General features: G+C 39.3%; 2 protein-coding genes across 3 annotated transcripts; one reads left to right on the top strand and one right to left on the bottom strand.

Moving 5' to 3' along the window:
* Positions 1 to 155: 155 nt before the first annotated feature.
* Positions 156 to 5,115, bottom strand: si:ch211-157b11.8 (fibroleukin). Its single transcript, XM_057846684.1, has 6 exons — positions 4,698 to 5,115; positions 4,143 to 4,332; positions 3,728 to 3,805; positions 2,020 to 2,132; positions 1,652 to 1,914; positions 156 to 522 (listed from the first exon to the last, which is right to left on the bottom strand). Exons 1-6 carry the CDS (start codon positions 4,941 to 4,943, stop codon positions 180 to 182), a joined length of 1,233 nt encoding a protein of 410 aa, XP_057702667.1. The 5' UTR covers positions 4,944 to 5,115; the 3' UTR covers positions 156 to 179.
* Positions 5,116 to 8,841: 3,726 nt separating this feature from the next.
* Positions 8,842 to 19,758, top strand: LOC130922135 (ras-related protein rab7-like). Of its 2 annotated transcripts, XM_057846686.1 has the most exons (7): positions 8,842 to 9,158; positions 10,982 to 11,061; positions 13,546 to 13,609; positions 16,212 to 16,338; positions 16,465 to 16,683; positions 17,751 to 17,879; positions 17,958 to 19,758. In XM_057846686.1, exons 3-7 carry the CDS (start codon positions 13,557 to 13,559, stop codon positions 18,051 to 18,053), a joined length of 624 nt encoding a protein of 207 aa, XP_057702669.1. In that variant the 5' UTR covers positions 8,842 to 9,158; positions 10,982 to 11,061; positions 13,546 to 13,556; the 3' UTR covers positions 18,054 to 19,758. The 2 variants fall into 2 exon arrangements, with proteins under 2 accessions (XP_057702669.1, XP_057702668.1); XM_057846685.1 differs by lacking the exon at positions 10,982 to 11,061 and having other exon boundaries at positions 17,958 to 19,757.
* Positions 19,759 to 20,617: the final 859 nt, after the last annotated feature.

The raw sequence follows: 20,617 nt of genomic DNA, 5'->3' as shown, positions 1-20,617 counted from the left end.
TGGGGGGGTTTCTGCATTCTGTCCGTCATGGTTGAGGTTTACCCATGTTGACAATTACAGGCCTCTATTTTCTAGTGGGAGAACTTGCACAATCAGTGGTTGATTAAATACTTATTTGCCCCACTGTATGCGTATCTGCTGTGCGGCTTCATTTGGAGTTTGACTATTTAACTCAGTTTTTATGATGAGCCTACAAGGTTCCGTGGTCTTATCTTCATCTCTACTTTCTTGAAGGAATACCGTTCACCAGTTCGCCCATCAGTCAGTATGTACCATGTCCCCCAATAAATACCATTAGTCACGCCGCTGTAGCGGCCCCGGTAGTAGTGCCCGTTCAAGTTGGCGGCCAGGCAGGCATCAAACCACCAGCCTGCACCATAGTAGTGACCACAGTTTCCAGAGGCGTAGCGGTCATAATCTCTATCAGTGGTGCTGAAAGATCTGCCATCGTGGTTGTAGCGTTTGCTGTAGCTCAATGCATTTCCTGCATCACCAGAGTACTCACGAGATGTCAGACGGTACCTGGGGGAGACAGAGAACATGATAATTTCAGGTGAGTGTCAATGAATTGAAAACTATTATCATAACAGTATACGTTATACTGTCCAATGTGCTATCATAATTTTTTTGTGTAGTGTTTAGATGTCAGATATTTTTTTTAATTCATCATTATTATTTTTTAAGCAATTAAAGTTTTTTTCATTGTTGCGGTGATAGTTGTGAGCTATGCATTTGGAGACTTTGCCTTCATTATGGATGCAACCAGACACCACTATCATGCTACGTATTAAGAAACCATGAATGCCAAAAAGTAATGTACAGTAACAGCACAGCACTTGGGCAAATGTATCCTCTGCAGTTCTAGATCAATGCTAATTTGGTAACATGGCAAAAACATAAAAAATGTTATTAAAGTTTATCATTATCACTAGAGATGCAGGTTAACTGATGCAATAATATGCAAATATCACTACAGACATGCGTAGGTTGTCAAACTCAGATGGAATGTTTTTCTCTACCAAAATATTAGAGGAAAGAACAATGCTGATGTATTGTGCATTGTGAATTTAAATCCGAATGTCTAATGCATTGCTAATATAGTCAAGTTGGAAAATATAAATCTTAACATTCACGTACTGAGAAATGTAATCAAGTATTATGTTCCGAAAAAAATGAAATAGTTCTAGAAATAAATTACAATTTCATTGAGCAAATACTTGAATATAGGTTGTATATAGGTCGGTGTCTTTCATAGTGTTAAGATCAGCAGAGAAGGTCAACCTTTTGACAACCTACATATGGGTTGTGACTACATTGTTACATGACATGGCATACTGAAAGCTGTTGTACCAGCCAAACTAAGCCTATTATACTATTCGGCTAAGAGGATTTTACCAATCTTATGTAGAATTGGTAACCAAAACATGAAAGACACCGTTGTTACAACATGATTCGTATCTGATGATTTCCCACTTCCATCTATTTACCGTGGCTGACAAAGTGGCAGTTCATGCAGTTGCTAATAACAAATATAGGTTAGGAATGGTGAGTCTTAAGTAGGGAATAAAAGTCTTAAGGAGGGAGTAGAAAGTCCGTCATTTGCAGGTTGAGTACTTCATAAATGAAGGCTAAGAGTGTCTGTGTTCTTCACCTCTGTGCCTCTGAGGCTACTTTGAAGTTATTGTAGGTGGCATGGCGCCTCTGTTGGTGCCAGTCCTCCAGCTCTATACGAAGCTGGTGTTGGCCAGAAGACGTAAGCGTGTGCAGTGCTGCGTTTCCCAGCCAGTGTTCCCCTTGCGGATTGCCAAAGCCCTCCCGGTATTCCTGCCATGTCCTGTTGAAGTCCACTGAGCCGTCCTGACGAATCTGGATCACTGTCCACCCACCTCCCGTCGTCACCATGTCACATTTAGCCTAAGCCAAAACAAAGACTTTGATATTTCAAAGCTCGGTCTAAAAGAAGCAGGGTGCAGTGGGGGTCTGCATGTGTGTTTAATGTGTGTGGTAGATGTGAAATACCTCTAGTGCTGGTCTGTGCAGGTCAGGTTGAATGGTGTAGATACCATTCTCTTTGATCCCCAGTCTGTAAATCTCCGCACAGTCCCGAGGATGCAACCTTTCCAAAGGGGCAACTGACAAGCACAGCTCAATTTCATTTCATGAATTTATCTATTTCTGCATTCAACTATACTTTCGTCACACATTAGGTTATATTACATTCATCTTACCAAATTTACCCGTGATTACACAATTTAATACAGTGCAGTACTATGGAAAAGTCCTTTGCCACAACCATCTTTATATAGCAAAAACACATACCGACAGTTAACAGGATTGTGTAAAACTCAGTTTAACATTGTAAATAGGTACTGGGTGTGCCATTACAATTTGTTGAGGATTTAGATAAAGGTGTGTTCGCAGCAATGTATTTTCACTGTTAGATCAGCATCAATGGAATAGTTCAATTCAAATAATCACAATTGCACCAACTACCTTTTCATCATCCTCTACAAGCCAACTGGAAAGTGTCTTGCTAATAAACTGATAATGTATAAATAGGTTTTATGTTACATCCAAAAGGATATAATGTATTTTAAGATTTTTTTCTTTATCCAAAACACAGGGAAAAAAATAAATAAAAATGAAAACATTTAATTAGACAGGAGCACTGCGTTGCTGGATCACAGATAATGGTGCTTAAGACATTCACAAAAATTTAAAAAAATAATAATGATAATAAAAAAATATAAAGCTACATTTATGTAGTCATTATCAATGCTTGGTCAAAGAGCATGAACCCTTTTTAACACTTAAGATTGGTCAATAGACAAGTTTCTTGAGCAAAATATAGGCGGTGCCATCTTTGATAATTTCTGCGCACAACTTCCGGTCTAGACAGAACAACATTAAGTGTGGTTAAAGTAAGCAGTGTGTTGACAAACTTAAAACTGCAAAATTAAACCAGAGGAACCCACAGAATCTACAAAAATGGATTCAGCACGATGTGGATGAGACTCCAAGATTTTCTGTGCAGTGCGTGAACTCCTGGAAGCGCCTATATATATATATATATATAAATGGTTGGTAGTGAAAAGTTTTGAACAGCGTCCAGCTTCAAAGCGCCAGTGTGGGTCTACCTTGCCATATGCCTTAAATGGAAACCAGCTGCAGAAAATAAGTTAAGGATGTGCTTCAAACCTAAGGATATACCTAAAAGATTGTATGCGTGTTCTTATCACTTCGTTGATCATTCGTGGACAAAATTATAACAACCCGTCAGCAGAGGCGTAGCAATGGTCCCCGGGGGCCCCAGGCAAGAAGCAACATGGGGCCCTTCAAGCGTGTGCAAGTAAGGGGGACATTTGGACTTGGAGCAATAGCATATTTAATAAAAGTATAATAACCAAATTGACCAAATTTCTACAGCAAGGTTTCTGCCAGTGTTTATCTATTCCAACCAGTCAGTCTGATGAGATTGAGTTTCAAGATTTATTTGTTCTTGCATCAGAAGTCATACTGGCAAGAAAATTCAACTACTTATTCACACAATTATTTGGGATGCGCAATATCATATGCAATTAAATTTGTGTATATGCTACACACAACCTCAGTTGGCTATGGTTGAAAGTGCTTCACTTGAGTTATGGTTTCTAACAAACTCATTCTTTTCCAACCCTCCCAATCAAAATGACAGTGTCAAAGGCAGTCAATGAGTTAAAAGTATCACCTGTAGGAGGATGATGCGTAATGCTTTTTAGGAAGAGAAGCAGGTCTTTCTCCCTCTCTCTTCCCACAGCTGCACTCTCTGTCAACCCAGAGACACGTTAGATTATCAGCACGCTGCACCACTTGTGCCACTCGTAAAAACAGAAGCTTTGCTGCTCGTCTTTCTGTGAAAATGCTTTTTAAATGTCTCTCGTGTCTTGAGCTACAAAATGGATGTTTTTACACATGTGGGCATTTGTTTCTGTCATTTCTTGTACAGTCGAATTCCGATGCACTAACCTATGACCAATGCTTAACAGGGATTCTTATGTTTTCATGTTTGAGGGGAGTAAGTGCACCATGCAGCATGTGTATTTGTTCACCTAATTTTGTGTGTTACAGAAAAAGGAGGTTGGATATAAATGCACGGTGCTAACCCAGTCGTTTAGCCATCGACCCGAGGGCCTGGCTGTGACAATGGAGGTCACACTCTGTCAGCACGGCTGCCATTAGCGCCAGGATGGCCCCCAGAGAATTGCTGTCCTGGCCAGTCCAAACCCCGCCAGTTTCCTGGAGAGAAATCATGCAGCGCTGCAGCTGAACCAGACGCTCCTTCACACCTCCACCCTGCAAAGACGAAGTCCGTGCATTCATTTTATGGAGAACAGACAGTATGTCATTTGTTACGTTTAGGTAGGGATTGTGATTGAGTGCTTTTTGTCACTCTCAGTCTCGTCTCTTACACTTACATCAACCGCGCCATCCTTCATCCACCTGTTGTCGCCTGAGCTCTGTACATGCATACGAATGAGAACATCTCTGAAACAGAACTAATTTTATCCTACCATGACTCTTTGGTGACCCAAATTTAGGCGGTCTACTGTCCCATGAGAAAATACTTGTATGGCTTCCTATCCCAGAACTCCAGATCTGATTCATTGTGTCACTCATGCTTCATTTATAAGATTTATGAACGAAATTCTGTCACTCACCTGCGGATGAACTTTGGGGAAATCAGACCTGTGCTCCACCTTCCATGGAGCATCTGAAATGGCTGGAAGTGAAAATCCCTTATTGCAGACCTGTTGACCCTCACATGCGTCTGTTTCTACTCCAGAAGATGGTGGGATGGGTGCTGCCACTAAATTGTCCCTGCAGGGAGGCTGTGCGCAGTCTGAAGATGCCTGAAAAGTGAGCAACGCTCCTACACACAGGAACAGTAAAGCCTGCATTCCCATGAACAAATGGTGATGCTCTCTCAGAGCCCAAAAGTAATGTTTGTCCAACGTGGAGATGTCTGTCCTGTTGTTCTTGATTGCTGTAAACCTCCACTCATGTCATATTTGATACCCTCAATTCTGTCATCCCTGTTATTTTTGTAATTCCTCTGCTGCGTGCATCACCGTTGTGGCCATTATCTTTCCCTGCTCTAGTTCTACTTTGACTCAGATTCCTAGATAACTGCAGCCAAGTCTGACACGGACTATGACACGGTCCAATGAACCCACCCCCCGATCCAAACACCCCCCTCCTCCCCCCACACACAGACTGTTCATCTCACTAATTCAGTCATGCTCTTCAGCTACTTACAACAATTCTCACACATGTATCCCAAATAGTTGTTGGTTATGGATAACATTTACAGACCTTTTGTAAAGTTTTACATATGTAGACAGTAACTTGTCACCACATTAATATATTGTATGTTGAAAGTAATTTCTTTTCAGTGACCACATAGGGGCATACTTGTCCTGGCTTGTCTTAGTGATGATCATCTATACTCAGGACGACAAAATGAAGCAGATGGTTCAAGAATGTGGTTCTATTAGTTAAGCCTTTTGTGCCATCTTGTCACTCACCTTCTTTTGTGTCACAGTGTTTGTGTTTACAAATGGAATTCCGAGGAGGTCATATACACGGCCTTTAATAGGTGAGGGGAGGAAAGAATATGTCTAAAAACACCTAACAGCCGGCTGAAAGAGCTCTCCAAAAGGCACTACAAAAAAGTTGTGCAAGTCATAGCGAAAAATGGTAGTGGCACACTGGAAAGCAGTTGGAGGAGTAAAGATTATGAATCCTCTTGTAATCGAAAAAATACATTCCCTAACACATCTACAATATCTAGACCAAAATGTTCAGACACCTTTTGTAATCAGATTGATATTCAAAAAGGCCAGACATCTTATTCTCCTCGAATATTAGTGCACATCTTCATAAAACATTGGTAACTGTGTAGGGAACCCCCTTCTCTCTTCCAGCATGGCTGTGGCCAACGGCTCAAAGAACTGTCATGACTGGATTACTTTGGTGTAGAAGAACTTGAACAGATCCATGATCTAAGTGTAAAACATCTTCGAGGTGAAGTCAAGCATAGATGGTGTACTACTACCAACATGAATTTTGCCTATTAACAACATTAATACGACTTTATCAATTCATTGTTTTGGGGAATGATTCATAAAATACATGATTGGATAGAGCTCATTAATTTGAAATGTCTGCTCTCATTTTTATATTTCATTTCAACACAAGTAAGGATATGAAGTATAGACTATTTTTTCAAGTATCATGTACGTAGGCCATATGCTCACGTTGAGTCACATTTTATGATCACTTGTAACTAGTCATCGACAGCCACAGGCAGGCCAAGTGTGGATTGTTGCTTTCCAAATCAAATGATATCAAATTAATTTCATTTATCTGTTAGGAACTTCATTCTCATAGAGTGCATCAGGCACAATACCACAAGAGATAACCATTCAGGTAACAGGATTTATAATGTCAGTCTAAACATAAATATATTAGGGCTGTCAAAATTATCGCGTTAACGGGCGGTAATTAATTTGTTCAATTAATCACTTAAAATATTTGACGCAATTAACGGACATGCCCCGCTCAAACAGATTAAAAAGACAGCAGTGTAATGTCAGCTTGTTACTTGTTTTTTTGGGTTTTGGCGCCCTCTGCTGGCGCCTGGTTCAAAATGATTTTATGGCTTTCAGCCCAATGAGTGAGCATGGTGTAATTATTGACGTCTACAATGGCGAGCTACTAGTTTATTTTTTGATTGAAAATTTTACAAATTTTAATAAAACGAAAACATTAAGAGGGGTTTTAATATAAAATTTCTATAACTTGTACGAACATTTATCTTTTAAGAACTACAAGTCTTTCTATCCATGGATCGCTTTAAGAGAATGTTAATAATGTTAATGCCATCTTGTTGATTTATTGTGATAATAAACAAATACAGTACTTATGTACCCTATGTTGAATGTATATATCCGTCTTGTGTCTTATCTTTCCATTCCAACAATAATTTACAGAAAAATATGGCATATTTTATTGATGTTTTTTGAATTGTGATTAATTATGATTAATTATTTTTTAAGCTGTAATTAACTCGATTAAAATTTTTAATCGTTTGACAGCCCTAATATATATATATTTATATATATATACACAAAAATAATTATTCCTAAACAAAAGTAGTTATTCGCAACATGGAAGCATTTGCATGGTAGAGCACCAACGTGTTATTCTATATATATATATATATATATATATATATATATTCTCTCTCTCTCTCTCTCTCTCTCTCTCTCTCTCTCTCTCTCTCTCTCTCTCTATCTATCTATATATATATATATATATATATATATATATATATATTAGGGCTGTCAAAATGATCACGTTAACGGGCATTAATTAATTTTTTAAATTAATCACGTTAAAATATTTGACGCAAATAACGCAGATGCCCCGCTCAGAGAGATTTAAATGACAGTGCACAGTGAAACGCTCACTTGTTGTGTTTTATGGAGTTTTGCCGCCCTCTGCTGGCGCTTGGGTACGACTGATTTTATAGGCTTCAGCATCCATGAGCATTGTGTAAGTAATTATTGACATCAACAATGGCGGGCTACTAGTTTATTTTTTTTTTTGAAAATTTTACAATTTTTATTAAAATGAAAACATTAAGAGGGGTTTTAGTATAAAATTTCTCTAACTTGTACTAACATTTTTCTTTTAAGAACTACAAGTCTTTCTATCCTTGGATCGCTTTAACAGAATGTTAATAATGTTAATGCCATCTTGTTGATTTATTGTTATAATAAACAAATAGTCCTTATGTACCGTATGTTGAATGTATATATCCATCTTGTGTCTTATCTTTCCATTCCAACAATAATTTACAGAAAAATATGGCATATTTTATAGATGGTTTGAATTGCGATTAATTACGATTAATTAATTTTTAAGCTGTAATTAACTCGATTAAAATTTGTAATCGTTTGACAGCCCTAATATATATATATATATATATATATATATATATATATATATATATATATATATATATATATATATATATATATATATAGGGAAACAATATTAAAGCTACAGTTTTGTAGCAATGAGCCACTTAGGAGGCCGATCGAAATAAGAAGGATCTTAGAAGTGGCCCTCTTTGTTTTTATTTAGGGGGACCTATCTTCCCAGGCATAATTTAAAGTCGTATACTGTACTTTCTTTTACATTTTTTACACTCTCAAAAAAGTGTGTTTATATTACAAACGTGGAAAACAACCTTCAGTAACAGAAATGCATTTATATAAGTGGACACTGCCACCAAGCGGTGGATGGCAAAATCTGCGTGGTTTTCATTAAATCACAGCAAACTCAAAACAATCTGTATTAATCAACAATGTTTTATTTCTGCTTTTAAACGCCGAACTAGCACACTAAACCCAGTCTAACACATTTGAGCAGACTTAAGCAATAATTGGAAACATTGACAAAGCGTCAGAGAAAAATAGTTGTTTGACTTATATAGTCAATTAGAACGTCAGGCTTATAGTCATGCAGAAGTAGACTATAAAAATTACGAACTATTCTGGCGTCTAATCTGTGTGGAAAATTGACACAGCACCTGGAATTTAGACTCATGCAATTGCAGTTGAAATATTTTGTTATTTTTCATACATCTCGCTAAAAAGAAATGTACAACTTCTTCATCTGCTGATGGTGGTCAGGAAAAGTAAAATGTTTATTCATCAGTCCGGCTGTCAATGGTCATGCAAGATTTGGGTGTATTAAAGCGTTACGTCATTGTCGGTGACGTTAATGTGGGCGTGGTTTCAGATAAGGAAGTGAAAGGAGAAGAGGAGCCAAGAGGGGAGCGCATATTTAGCTCGCGGGTAGGCTAGCCTTCTAACAAAGTGCCAAATTTAACAAGTGACGAGTACTTGCCGCTTCCTTTTATGATAAATTTTGCTTTTCTGGCCAACATTAGTTAATTCAGTCTGATTATAGACTTGGACTTTGGCAAAGATTTAGGTGCCAGCGAGCGAACGTACCGCCTAGTTAGCTGTCAGCGATCAACAACAGCTCGCTAGTTAGCCAGCACGTCACAGCCGGCAGGAAGACACATTCTGTGTTCCCAACCAAAAGTAAGTGTGTTCATTTAACGATTGTGATATGTGTCGCCAAGAGAATTGTGATTACCTACATGGGACTAACGCAAAGGATGAGCTGTTTGTTCTAAACAAGGCCGTTCTGGAGTTATTCTGGGCCTCACTTCGTCAAGGAAGAGTGGAAGATCAAGTCGAATATATATTCTTAAAATGTTACATGGGATGGAAGGGATTGGAACAAGAAAAATCTGTTTGACTACTTTGTAAACGCATGGATTCCCCCATGTTACGTTGCATTTGAACAACACATCCGCCTGGTTCTATTTTGTGTTTACTTGTTTTTCTGTGCGTGTCAATTTTTATACTGAGCTGTGACTCACTTGTCACGTCGATACACGCTGCTCACTCAGAGTAGTCGATGTAAAGTTACACAATCTCAAGAAGGACAACACCTGGCAACGATCATGTTTTGGTTGCACAGAAATATGCCACTGTCATCTTAGTAGGTGAACTATGTAATTTCAGCACGAAGTTCGTGGAAGTAATGATAATTGACTTGTAACACAAATTTGAATGCACTCTGATACAGCTCTTTGGATCAGATTCTTACAATGTATGATGACGTTGGCTCGAAGATCACATGCTGGGAGATGCTGATGGTGAGATGAGGCTTCTTGAAGCAATGTGGCTTTGGATGCAATTGGTTCGAATAATGTTTCCAAGCTTCAAGATATGGTTAAACCTTCTCTGGCACATCAGCATGTAAGGGTGAATTTTGTTGTGCAAAATTTAATTAGGATTACACTCCTGAGAGGAGTTCCTAGGGGAAACCCTGAGGACCATACCTGCTGTTTCTATTGAATTGTCAAACTATAAAACTATGAATTTGCCTTTTTTTTTTTTTTTTTTTTTTAAATGTTCATATTTACAATTTGAGTAAATATAATCAAGCTTCAAAATAGTTGAGCATGTATGGTTTTCAATAGGACAAACGAATTAAGGTTTGTTTTTGTCTTAATTGGTCCAAAATGTTGATATAGTTGGTCAGTGAAGAAAACAACAGTTTGGACATGAAGGTTAGGGCGTCCTGAAAAAAAGGTACCAAACCAGGCATGAACAATTCTTTCTTTGAAGTTTAAAGGCAACATCAGAGGAATGCAAAATCAGACGAAAATAGCCTCAGACCCTAAATGGTTAAAAACTGAGTTTTTCAACTCTTTGTTCTCAGTCTCTTTCCTTCGTATTGAGAATTTCCCCTGCCTTTTGGGAAAAAAAAAAAAAAAAAAACACTTTCACATGCAACAAATGAGATGGGGATGCACAAATACCTTGGTGCAAGTTTAAACAAGTTTGGGTAAATGTCCGCCGCCCCATTATTTCAGGGATCATCATGTCTGTGGATATTCGATTCTCCCAGGTACATCTCTACGTTGAATGTCTGCTGTGAACTGACTAAACAATGCCATCGTTTGCTGCCTAGAACGACAAACAAAACCTAAATACGTCCAAATGCTTTGAAAAGCATTCGAGTCCATCTGTAAAGCCGTTTTCTTGCCTTATTGGGAGTAATAATATCACAGTGTTTCCAAACAGCGAAACTCTCTTCATCCATGGCTCCATAACAGTGGTAACAGTAATCGAATTTCAAGCGACTCACAAAATTGTCCTAATTACAAAACGTGACATTAAGGGGTTTGTCGCTTCAGGAATTGAACTGCTCGATCTGATTCCTTAACCGTTCGCGGACGGGAAAATAAATTTGTGTATGAGACAGGCAGGAACCCAGCCGCGCTTCTGTGTGAAAGAAGTCATTTTTTAAAACGAGAGGGGACGAGAGATGTCTCGTTACTGTCTTTCAGTTGTCCAGCAGTGGGTTGAAGTTGTGTTAATTGGAAAACATCCTTAGTGTTTTGCTAAGTCCCGTGTCCGTCTATCAGAGGTGAGTACATGAACCATCTTGTACTGTTTAGCCTTTATTGTTGTTTTTGAGATGTTACTAGTGAGCGCCGAGCACTATACTAATTAGCAACTTCGCTAACATGTATTTCCTTGTCAAGTTGTGAGTTGTTTGGTGGTGCACATAAGTTCATCTAGATGCAGAACATTTAAAACAGGATTAAGTACAGTGTTAACACTACGAACATGCGAAATAGTACAGAAATCTGTGAAAACAAAGTATATTGGTTAGAAGTCTTATTACTAAAGACACTATGTTTCCAGAAAATGTGGAATTCATTCCACCAGTGTAAATTTTATTGTGCTGCTGAGAGAAATAGGTACTGCCTTTGAAATGGCTAATGTTTTTGCAGCTTCTTGTGAAAAAGAGTATCTCAAGGTCAGCTGTGTGTTGTATGGGCATGTTGAGAAATAAGTACTGGTTATTGTTTTTGCACTTTCTTGTACAAAAAAAAACAAAAACATTTTAAAGGCAGCTTTTTGTTGTATGGGCATGTTTCTATCGTTCCTGTTGATTCATTGGGCTATTCTACCTGTAAATAAATAATGGACATGAATTTGTTTGGCTACTTTATTAATTAACAATGTACAATACATCGATAAGACGGTGATCATCGTTCAATAATCGAATCGTAGCACCCTGAATGGTAATCAAATCGTGGGGTGCTTAAGATGGCACATCCCTACTGCTCATAGATGCCGACAAAAATCAATAATATGAATAGTTGGCCACTAATTTATTAATCATTTTTAATTGATGAGTTGTTGGAGCCTTAATATATATATTTTTTCAAGGGCTAAAAGGTACCAAATACTCCAGAAATACAATGACATTGCCAAAAGGCACAAAAATAAATAAGTTTGGGGTGGCGTGGCTCAGTGGTAGAGTAGTTGTCCCCCCAACCCAGAGGTTGTTGGTTCAATTCTCTGCCCTGATGAACTCGTCCATGTGTCCTTGAGCAAGACACTGAACCCCACGTTGCTCCTGGTGCTGCGTTACCAGTAAGTGGATGGCGAGATGGTGTAAAGCGCTTTGAGCGCCTTGAAAGGTGGAAAAGCGCTAGATAAGTATAACACCATTTACCAACACCAAGTTTTATAAACAAAAGTAAATACGTTTTATACTCCACAACACTAAAAAAAAAAGCAGAAGAGGAAGTACTTTAAACAGTACAGTACTGTAACATTGAACGTTTGTTAAAAAAAAATGTCTGTATCCGATCGGGATTCGGTCTCGCAAGATTGTCAAAATCAGGTGACTCCGATTCGGGTGCAAAAATATGCGATTGGGACATCGCTAGAAGAGGATAATGTTGAATACATTTGCAGCTGGCAATCGCGGATTGGTTGAGCTGAAAATAGTTGGCAGTTGAATTAGTTAATTTTTACATTGCCAAAAAATGTAACATCTGAAGGATCATTTCAAACTGTCACACAAGTACTGTAGCTTACTGGGGGGTATGGTTTCATGGACTTTGCACTTTTTTTTAAATGGGAAAAATTTGAGATGACATTGTTTTGAGTTACGAGCATGGTCACAGAATCTAACCATTATTTTATCCCACATTTTCCCGAAACATCCAGACCAGGTGTCATTGGTAGCCTCTTTACATAATCAAAATAATTAAAAATTATTTTTGGTCACTATTGGCTGGACTGAAATAGGTGAAGCTACCAATGTATTATTTATTCTTATCAACAAATTGTCAACCCAGCCTCTGCTTTTCGATGTTCACTGTCCTGAAGTCTCTAGATTTGCTGATGTCTGATGTGGCAAAGTGCACATTTGAAAGCCAGGCCTCAATCAGTAAAGCATATTTGTGCAGTGATAAATTTCTGGATAAAAAGAGAAAATAGACAGCTTTTTGTTTGATTTTAACTCCTGAATCTTTATTCAGATATTTGAACTGTTATCTGGGTGCCTCTCTAAAAAGAAAAGTCAATATTCTTCTATTGGACTCAAGATTAACTTCTGGCCAGGAATGTGAGGCAAATTCCTAAATGGGGGTAAAAATTGGACTAAATGAATGGTTGACTTTGTTCTTTACATGTTGTTTTTTCCTCCCCACAGAAGTAAAAATCGCAGCTTGCCTAATGCGTAACTGTCATTTCTTACACAACGACTATTTCATGACTACTCACCACTGGGAGAATCCCATTAGCTTTAGTGGTGGTTAGGCAGCGTTTATGCACTAATAACGCCTCACACGCCACAAATCTTTGTATGTTGTTGTAGTTTACATCTACAGACAGAAATGTGACATGAAGTAGTATAGTGTGACTCGGAGCGCAGAGGAAGAGTGAAGCGTTCCTCGTGATTTGTTTAACAGCTTACAAAGCACATGACTGCTTTTCACAGCTGATTGACCCAAATGTATCAAACATCACACATAGCTGGAATTGTAATATATAATTTTACCCACAAGAGCATGCATGACAAGTATACTTTTTTAAAAATTTTATGTAGAGCTTTGAAGGATGACCTCAAGGAAGAAAGTTCTATTGAAGGTCATCATCCTGGGAGATTCTGGGTGAGTTGGACTTTTATATCGTTATTATAGATCAGGGGTCTCCAAACATATTTCTTTAAAAAAAAAAAAAAATACAGTGGGGAGAGCAAGTATTTGATACAAATACTTGTTCTCCCCACTGTATTCATTATTTAACGCTTACAATTTGTGTGTGTGAAACTATATGCAGCTGGGCATGGGCCAAATTAAATTAGCATAAAGAGGCAATAAAAGTGGCATTGAAAAGAATGAAATGAGATTTGCTGATACCTGTAGAAACCCTGTTTTAAGGGCAGCTGAAGACAATTCATGAGCGTTTTACTCAGTTGAACTGTATTGAATGCATAATTTGCTGTCTCAAAACTCACATTTCCCAAAACGTTTTTAAATTGACCACATAGTTTTTGAGTTACTGCCATAGCAACACCTTAGCATCAAGGAACGCGCCTAGCCGCCGGCCGCTACCTGATAGCGTCAATTCCTGAAGACCTCACCAGCACTCTAATACGAAAGTATAGCACCAAGCTGTCCTCGCCATATATTCCAAACAATTTCTGGGTTTTACTCGATTCGTCATGCCATCTCGATATGTAGCAATGAATGGCTCACACGAAGGCTTGAGACTATGAGTGGCCCCAAAAACCTGCAAGGATTTGGACATCTTTTGTGAGAGTCAAGTGGAAGAACTTCTCACCGGCTCCTCGATCGCGTGTTTGTTTTCAACATTTCAGCGACGACAGTTTTAAAAGCCTAGGAGGATACAACCTTGGTTTTTCAAAGACATAAGTAGACCCTTACTGGCAATTTGATCAAGTTTATTACTTGATCGCGACCTGTTTTTTTGTTGTTGTTGATTGCCTGTCATACAATAGCTGACAGGTTGTCTATTCATGTCAATTTGATACTGTAATGTCGACAAAGAGTCGCCCCTTACAGGTTGCAATTCTTTATTTTTGGAACTTGTGGGAACAAAGCTGTCTGCCGCAGCCAACGCCAACATAACAATAACCGCAACAACCGGAAAACGTTTCGCTCTGTCGCACCTCCCTCACTCCCGTAAGTCACGCGGTGAATTTAGGAACGCATGCAATTACACCCGCTACATTATAACCCGATTCTTTAGAATACATTTACAGTGATCCCTCGATATTTCGCGCTTCTAATTTTGCGTCCTCAGTCCATCGCAAATTTTTTTTTCACTTAAAAAAAGTAATAAAAGAAATACAGATGAGCTTTCCCGAGCCAATCGTGTAGTCTCTCTCCCTTATTCCCTCCCTTCCTCTCCCTGCTCTTTGTTGGTCAGACAGTGCACTGGAGTTGCTTATTAAAGTTAACAATGATTGACAGTTAAACTTTGATCTTGCCAAAGACGCTGGTAAGCCGAGACTTCAAAGCGCCGCATGCATCAACATCGCTTGTTAAACAGTTGCTGTGGCAACTCATTGTGTGTAAGTGAGCAGATATGAGTGGACTCACTCAATGAAGAGTTTAACATAGACAAGCATTTTTCAACTTTTAACTGGATTCAGCATCTACATTTTTTTCTTGTTTAAAGATTATTCGGTGGGACAGTAACATGTTTAAAACTTGTCATAATTATTACATTTGAAGTGCTTAAAAAACATTTATTAAAATATATATACATACATAAACATTTTTGTTTTGTTTTTGTTTTTTGGGGGGAGAAAAAAAGTGAAAAAACATGTCTTATATTTATCTCTTTCCAATGATAAAGCTGAATAAATACAGTGAACACAACAATTAATAAATATTTGTTGGTTGCGGGGTGGCGCTACTTTGCGGTTTGTCACTTATCGCGGCGTGTTCTGGTCCTCATTAACCGCGAAAAACGAGGGATCACTGTATTCCTAGATCTATATAACTACTCGTCTGTTTTGGTTCAGGAAGAAATCACGTTGCTGGATGCAAACTGACGTCATCTCCAACGTCTACTGCGTCGAGTAAATTGTCATCTGACGCCTCAGGTTTAAACATGCAGGGATGAATTGTAGATGATCTTTCCTGGAAGCCTTTGCCATCGTTAGCGTGACGAAAGAGCGATCCTGAAGGGTTAGTTTTAGTGGAAATATCATTGATATCGTTGCTGCTGCTATGCTCGCTGTGGATAGTCTACTTTTGCATTCAGGAATTTACATCACACTTCCGGGATTTGGGAAGGGATTAACAGATGCAAAAAAAAAATGTTTAAAAATGCAGATTATCCTCGAAGTTACATGTTAAAAATGACGTGCTTGTTTTGACGAGCTGGTCCAAAGTTATATTCGTAAAATTACACCGAAATCCGAAAAGCTCTTCAGTTGTCCTTTAAGTAAAAAAAGATTTAAAAAAAAAAAAAAAAAAAAAACTAGTTTTCCACATTGATTTTAACATGTCATCTTTTGACCTCTAAGATAATGTAGAGGCACTGTTTAGCTCTTTTTAACTGCTAAGTGCAATAGTCAGAATGTAGGCCGAATTAAAGATTCTTGTGCCATTGTCAATTTTCATATTTTGCTGCGGGCTGATAAAAACTGGGCAGCGGTTTGGACACCCCTGTTATAGATTTGGATATATTAGAAGTTATCGTGTTTCACAGTGGATGTGATTCTGTTGCTGTTTCCAGCGTTGGAAAGACCTCCCTCATGAACCAGTATGTGAACAAGAAGTTCAGTAACCAATACAAAGCTACAATAGGTGCAGACTTTCTGACCAAGGAGGTGATGGTGGATGACCGTCTCGTTACCATGCAGGTTTGCTACGCATACCCGAGAGTGGTGTTTTATTACGTAATCCCTGTGGAAATTGAAACGTCATCTACACAGTTATCAGCAGAAGTCACAATTTATTGGCGTGTTGTTGACCATTTGACTCCTCAGATCTGGGACACGGCAGGCCAGGAAAGGTTCCAGTCGCTAGGCGTGGCATTCTATCGCGGAGCCGACTGCTGCGTGCTGGTGTTCGATGTTACTGCACCCAACACTTTCAAGACACTGGACAGCTGGAGGGATGAGTTTCTGATCCAGGCCAGCCCTCGAGACCCCGAGAACTTCCCCTTTGTAGTGCTCGGCAACAAGATTGACTTGGAGAACAGACAGGTAGCCGAGAGAGATAAAGTCAGCTTCTACCTTGTTGTTGTTCGTACTTATTCTAATGGATGTTTCGCACCATGTGTGGGAGTAAGAGTTGCAGTATTGGCACAAAAGTGCTGGTGTATGAAAGACCTGCTGAATGCACACCTGCTGTTTAGATAACTGACAAGACAACCTTGAAATCTAGCAAAATCATAAGTATTGAACTTGGGAGACACCAGTAGATCACAAACTAACATAGCTGTGCTGTGGGAATACTGTTACCTCACAAGGTCACCACTGACCGTGCAGTGGTTCACTTGCCTGATTTAAGTGGAGTTGAGTTCCCACTCGCAGGTGGTGTGAGAGCACAGTTGTTTGTCTTTGTTGTGCCTTGCCAAAATGCAATAGACTGTCAACCAATCCACTGCGTAGTCTGCCTTTTCTGTAAAACACCTTGGAAAGGCCGAAGATGTCAGCAACCCTCAACATGATGAACAGTATAGGAAATGGACAGCTTGGTGATTACTCAAGGACAAAAGGGTGGGAGAATTGTGTCTCTGGTGTTAAACTTCACATCCCAATATCGAGTTTCCCAACTACTCCCTTTAACACAGGCACATTTTCACCTCTGGTATGACTGGTGCTTAAAAACTAATGCCAAGACAGACATATGACATGGAAGTCCCAGTTTTCACATGACTGTGTACTAAAAGTACTAACAAAAACAATGGTGGATCTGCAAGTCGGGCGTTCTTAAGCATAATGATGATCTGGGATTTTGCCCCCGATTAAAAGTCCTAGCTTTTTGTCCACACAAATGTGGTCTTTTTGACGACACGTTTCATTCCCTGCCTTTGCTGTGAGGAGGAGTTCATTCTGTTTTTGAGGACTTCCTATGGCAGCATTGCAGGCCCTCATCAGACCTGCATGAATACTAGTGTTTCAGCATCTTCGTTTGGACGCGTACATTGTTTTAATTTCATATTTACGGGTGAAATACAGAAAAAGTGTAAGAGGCTGCCTTTTATCCTATGATTCCGTAATTTTTTTTCATAATGCACTAGTATCCATTTCTTTTTCTTGACTCACAGGTAACCACCAAAAGGGCACAGGCCTGGTGTCAGAGTAAGAACAATATTCCCTACTTTGAGACCAGCGCCAAAGAAGCCATTAACGTGGAGCAGGCATTCCAGACAATCGCACGTAACGCCCTCAAACAGGTGAGGGGAAGCAGGTTGACCGCCTTTGCATTTGTTTGTTTTTTTGTTCGAACCTTTCAGCTAATCTTTCTTTCATAGGAGACGGAGGTGGAGCCGTATAATGACTTCCCAGAGCCTATAAAACTGGATCGGAACGACAGAGCAAAAGCGTCAGCAGAAAGCTGCAGCTGCTGAAGGCCAAACGGGAACATCTCCCTTCTCGACTTTTAGCGGATGGGTCACCCGCAGCTCGCTCCCAGGGAACAGCTCTCCCTTCAAGTCTTCCTCCCTTCATTTCTTCCCTCCCCTCACTTCAACTCCACCTTACTCTTAACAAACTCGGTGTCCGAAGATCACTCAAGAGGAGAACGGCGCCCTCCTCTGGCACTCCGCAGCCGTCAACTTGTTGGACGGGATGGCGACCCCAAGAGAAAAGCCATCGGGAAAATAACTGGACTGGTTTATGCTTAGTAATGTGAGATGTTGGCTAAGCTCAGCATCCCAAGAAGTGTATTATTTCTTTCTGTTCTCTTTCTATTGTCTGTCAAAAAGTTAATTGTCTTGAACTATGTTATGTGTTTACATATATAACCATATAAATAATTACATAACACAGTATATATCTTAACTTGCTCTTTGCCATTGACAGAGACACACCCATTGTGTTTCAACTGGGAGGTTAAAACAGGTCAAATGGATTTGGATGTCTGTCATCAATGGCAGCCAATGAATTGATTTCAAGCAAATCTGAAAATGGAAAAATAGTTTCATGTTTTGTTATGCACTTTTTTTGCCTTCATATGTTCCAAATGTAGAGGGATGACTGATTTTGGACAACATCTGCCACTAACACATGCCTTTCCTGTGAGGGTTGGTCATATTTGTCACTTTTCCCTGATCAATTTCCCCTGTTGAACACGTTGATTGTATGGCCTCCTCCAAAATATACTTTTAGCAGCCTTTCACTTCAGCAAATAATACTCGTCTGACCGCGTTCTTTTTACTGTTCTTTGTGTTCATCTTTCAATGCTACCAAATTGCTAAATATGCTTCACTCTCACGTTGCTCTTCTCACTTATCTGCTTGTAGCTCAGGTTGGCCAAGTACTTCATATTTTTTAATGGATTGTTTGTTTCAGTGTATAGTCAAAGGCTGATGGAAGTTTTCACATCAAAAAATAGCCATCTGTCTGCTGTGGTATTATTCCTTGTAGAGAAAAAAATACTGCAATGCCAACAATGTTAATGAGAATTTGAACATCAAAAATAAAACTGTTGAATATAAAACTGGTCTGGATAAGGTAATGCTTATGTACAGGGTGACCCAAAAAAAAGTTTACACTCAGTTGACTGCTTGTTTAAAAGCCATTGAAACATATCTAAATAGGTTGTCATGCTTAAGTGATTCATTAAGGTCACTCAATGCAGCTGGTAATCTCTCGTCTCTACAATTCCTGTGCTTCTGCTGAAAATGAAGAAAACTTTAGCTGTACCTGAATTGCTGCGTGCCGGTCTGACACCTACTGAGATTGCAGCAAATCTGAGAATATCCAGATGTGCAGTCTACAAAGTTAAAAAGAAGCTGAAAGATACTGGAACAGCCTCACGAAAACCTGGGTCTGGAAAACCCGATCTGTGCGGACCAAAAAATTGATTGACAAGGTGATATGTGGCCACCCCAGAGTCCAGATCTCAATCCCCTGGATTATAGCATACGGGCAGCTGTGGAGGACAGTGCCTGTAAGAAGCCACAAACTTCTGTGGCAGCCTTGGAGAGGTCCATTGTTAGATCTTGGGAAAAGATGACCGCATCCTACATAAAGAAGACCTGTCAAGCGTTCTGCAGGCGCCTGGAGGCTGTTGTGACACTTAAGGGAGGACACATTGAAAAATAGAGTGTACTGTACATGTTCTTTACAATAATGTATAATTTGTGATTAAATTCTAATTCTAAGATGAATAAACATGGCATTTAAGTTGTATTATGGCAGTGTAAACATTTTTTTGGGTCACCCTGTATTGTGTAGGGGACAGCAGGGTTGTTTATCAGTTTTTACTCATCCATGAATATCTTCCCACCAACATGTCTTAGAATATTCAGTTATTAGAGGGAATCTTAAAAGTACTGTACGGGATTTTTAGAGTTGATTTAAAATACCTACTCCACGAATACTCTAACAATGCTCTCATGAGTACACAAAGCTCTTACATTTTAACTGAGACTGCCCCAAAAAGCCCCTTTTCTTACCTTCAATAGAGAGACTTCCCTACATGGATGTGTCCAAAAGGATGTGTGCGTACGTATATGCACATACTGTATGTACATACAGTGCTGGCCAAAAGTATTGGCACCCCTGCAATTCTGTCAGATAATTTCCAATTTAACGTCCAACGAGATTCTTACAAAGCTCTGCTGGAATTTTAGACCATTTTTCTTTGGCCAACTGCTCCAGGTCTCTGAGATTTGAAGGGTGTCTTCTACAAACTGCCATTTTCAGATCTCTCCACAGGTGTTCTATGGGATTCAGGTCTGGACTCACTGCTGGCCACTGAAGACGTCTCTAGTGCTTTCTCTCAAACCATTTTCTAGTGCTGTTTCAGGTCATTGTCCTGCTGGAAGACCCATGACCTCTGAGGGAGAACCAGCTTTCTCACACTGGGCCCTACATTATGCTGCAAAATTTGTTGGTAGTCTTCAGACTTCATAACGCCATGCACACGATCAAGCAGTACGGTGCCAGAGGTAGCAAAGCAACCCCA

This window comes from Corythoichthys intestinalis, chromosome 9, assembly GCF_030265065.1.
Source record: "Corythoichthys intestinalis isolate RoL2023-P3 chromosome 9, ASM3026506v1, whole genome shotgun sequence".
Lineage (NCBI taxonomy): Eukaryota > Metazoa > Chordata > Actinopteri > Syngnathiformes > Syngnathidae > Corythoichthys > Corythoichthys intestinalis.
The sequence above is the reverse complement of the archived record's forward strand: the minus strand, read 5'-3'. Positions and strand labels throughout refer to the sequence as shown.

Coding starts and splice junctions, on each gene's coding strand:
- si:ch211-157b11.8 (XM_057846684.1), bottom strand. CDS start 4,943: ATGGGAATGCAGGCTTTACTGTTCCTGTGTGTAGGAGCGTTGCTCACT. Junction 3,806..4,142: donor GTCGATGGCTAAACGACTGG/GTTAGCACCGTG, acceptor CTGGGTTGACAG/AGAGTGCAGCTGTGGGAAGA. Junction 1,915..2,019: donor TGCACAGACCAGCACTAGAG/GTATTTCACATC, acceptor GTTTTGGCTTAG/GCTAAATGTGACATGGTGAC.
- LOC130922135 (XM_057846686.1), top strand. CDS start 13,557: ATGACCTCAAGGAAGAAAGTTCTATTGAAGGTCATCATCCTGGGAGAT. Junction 16,339..16,464: donor ACCGTCTCGTTACCATGCAG/GTTTGCTACGCA, acceptor TTGACTCCTCAG/ATCTGGGACACGGCAGGCCA. Junction 16,684..17,750: donor TTGACTTGGAGAACAGACAG/GTAGCCGAGAGA, acceptor CTTGACTCACAG/GTAACCACCAAAAGGGCACA.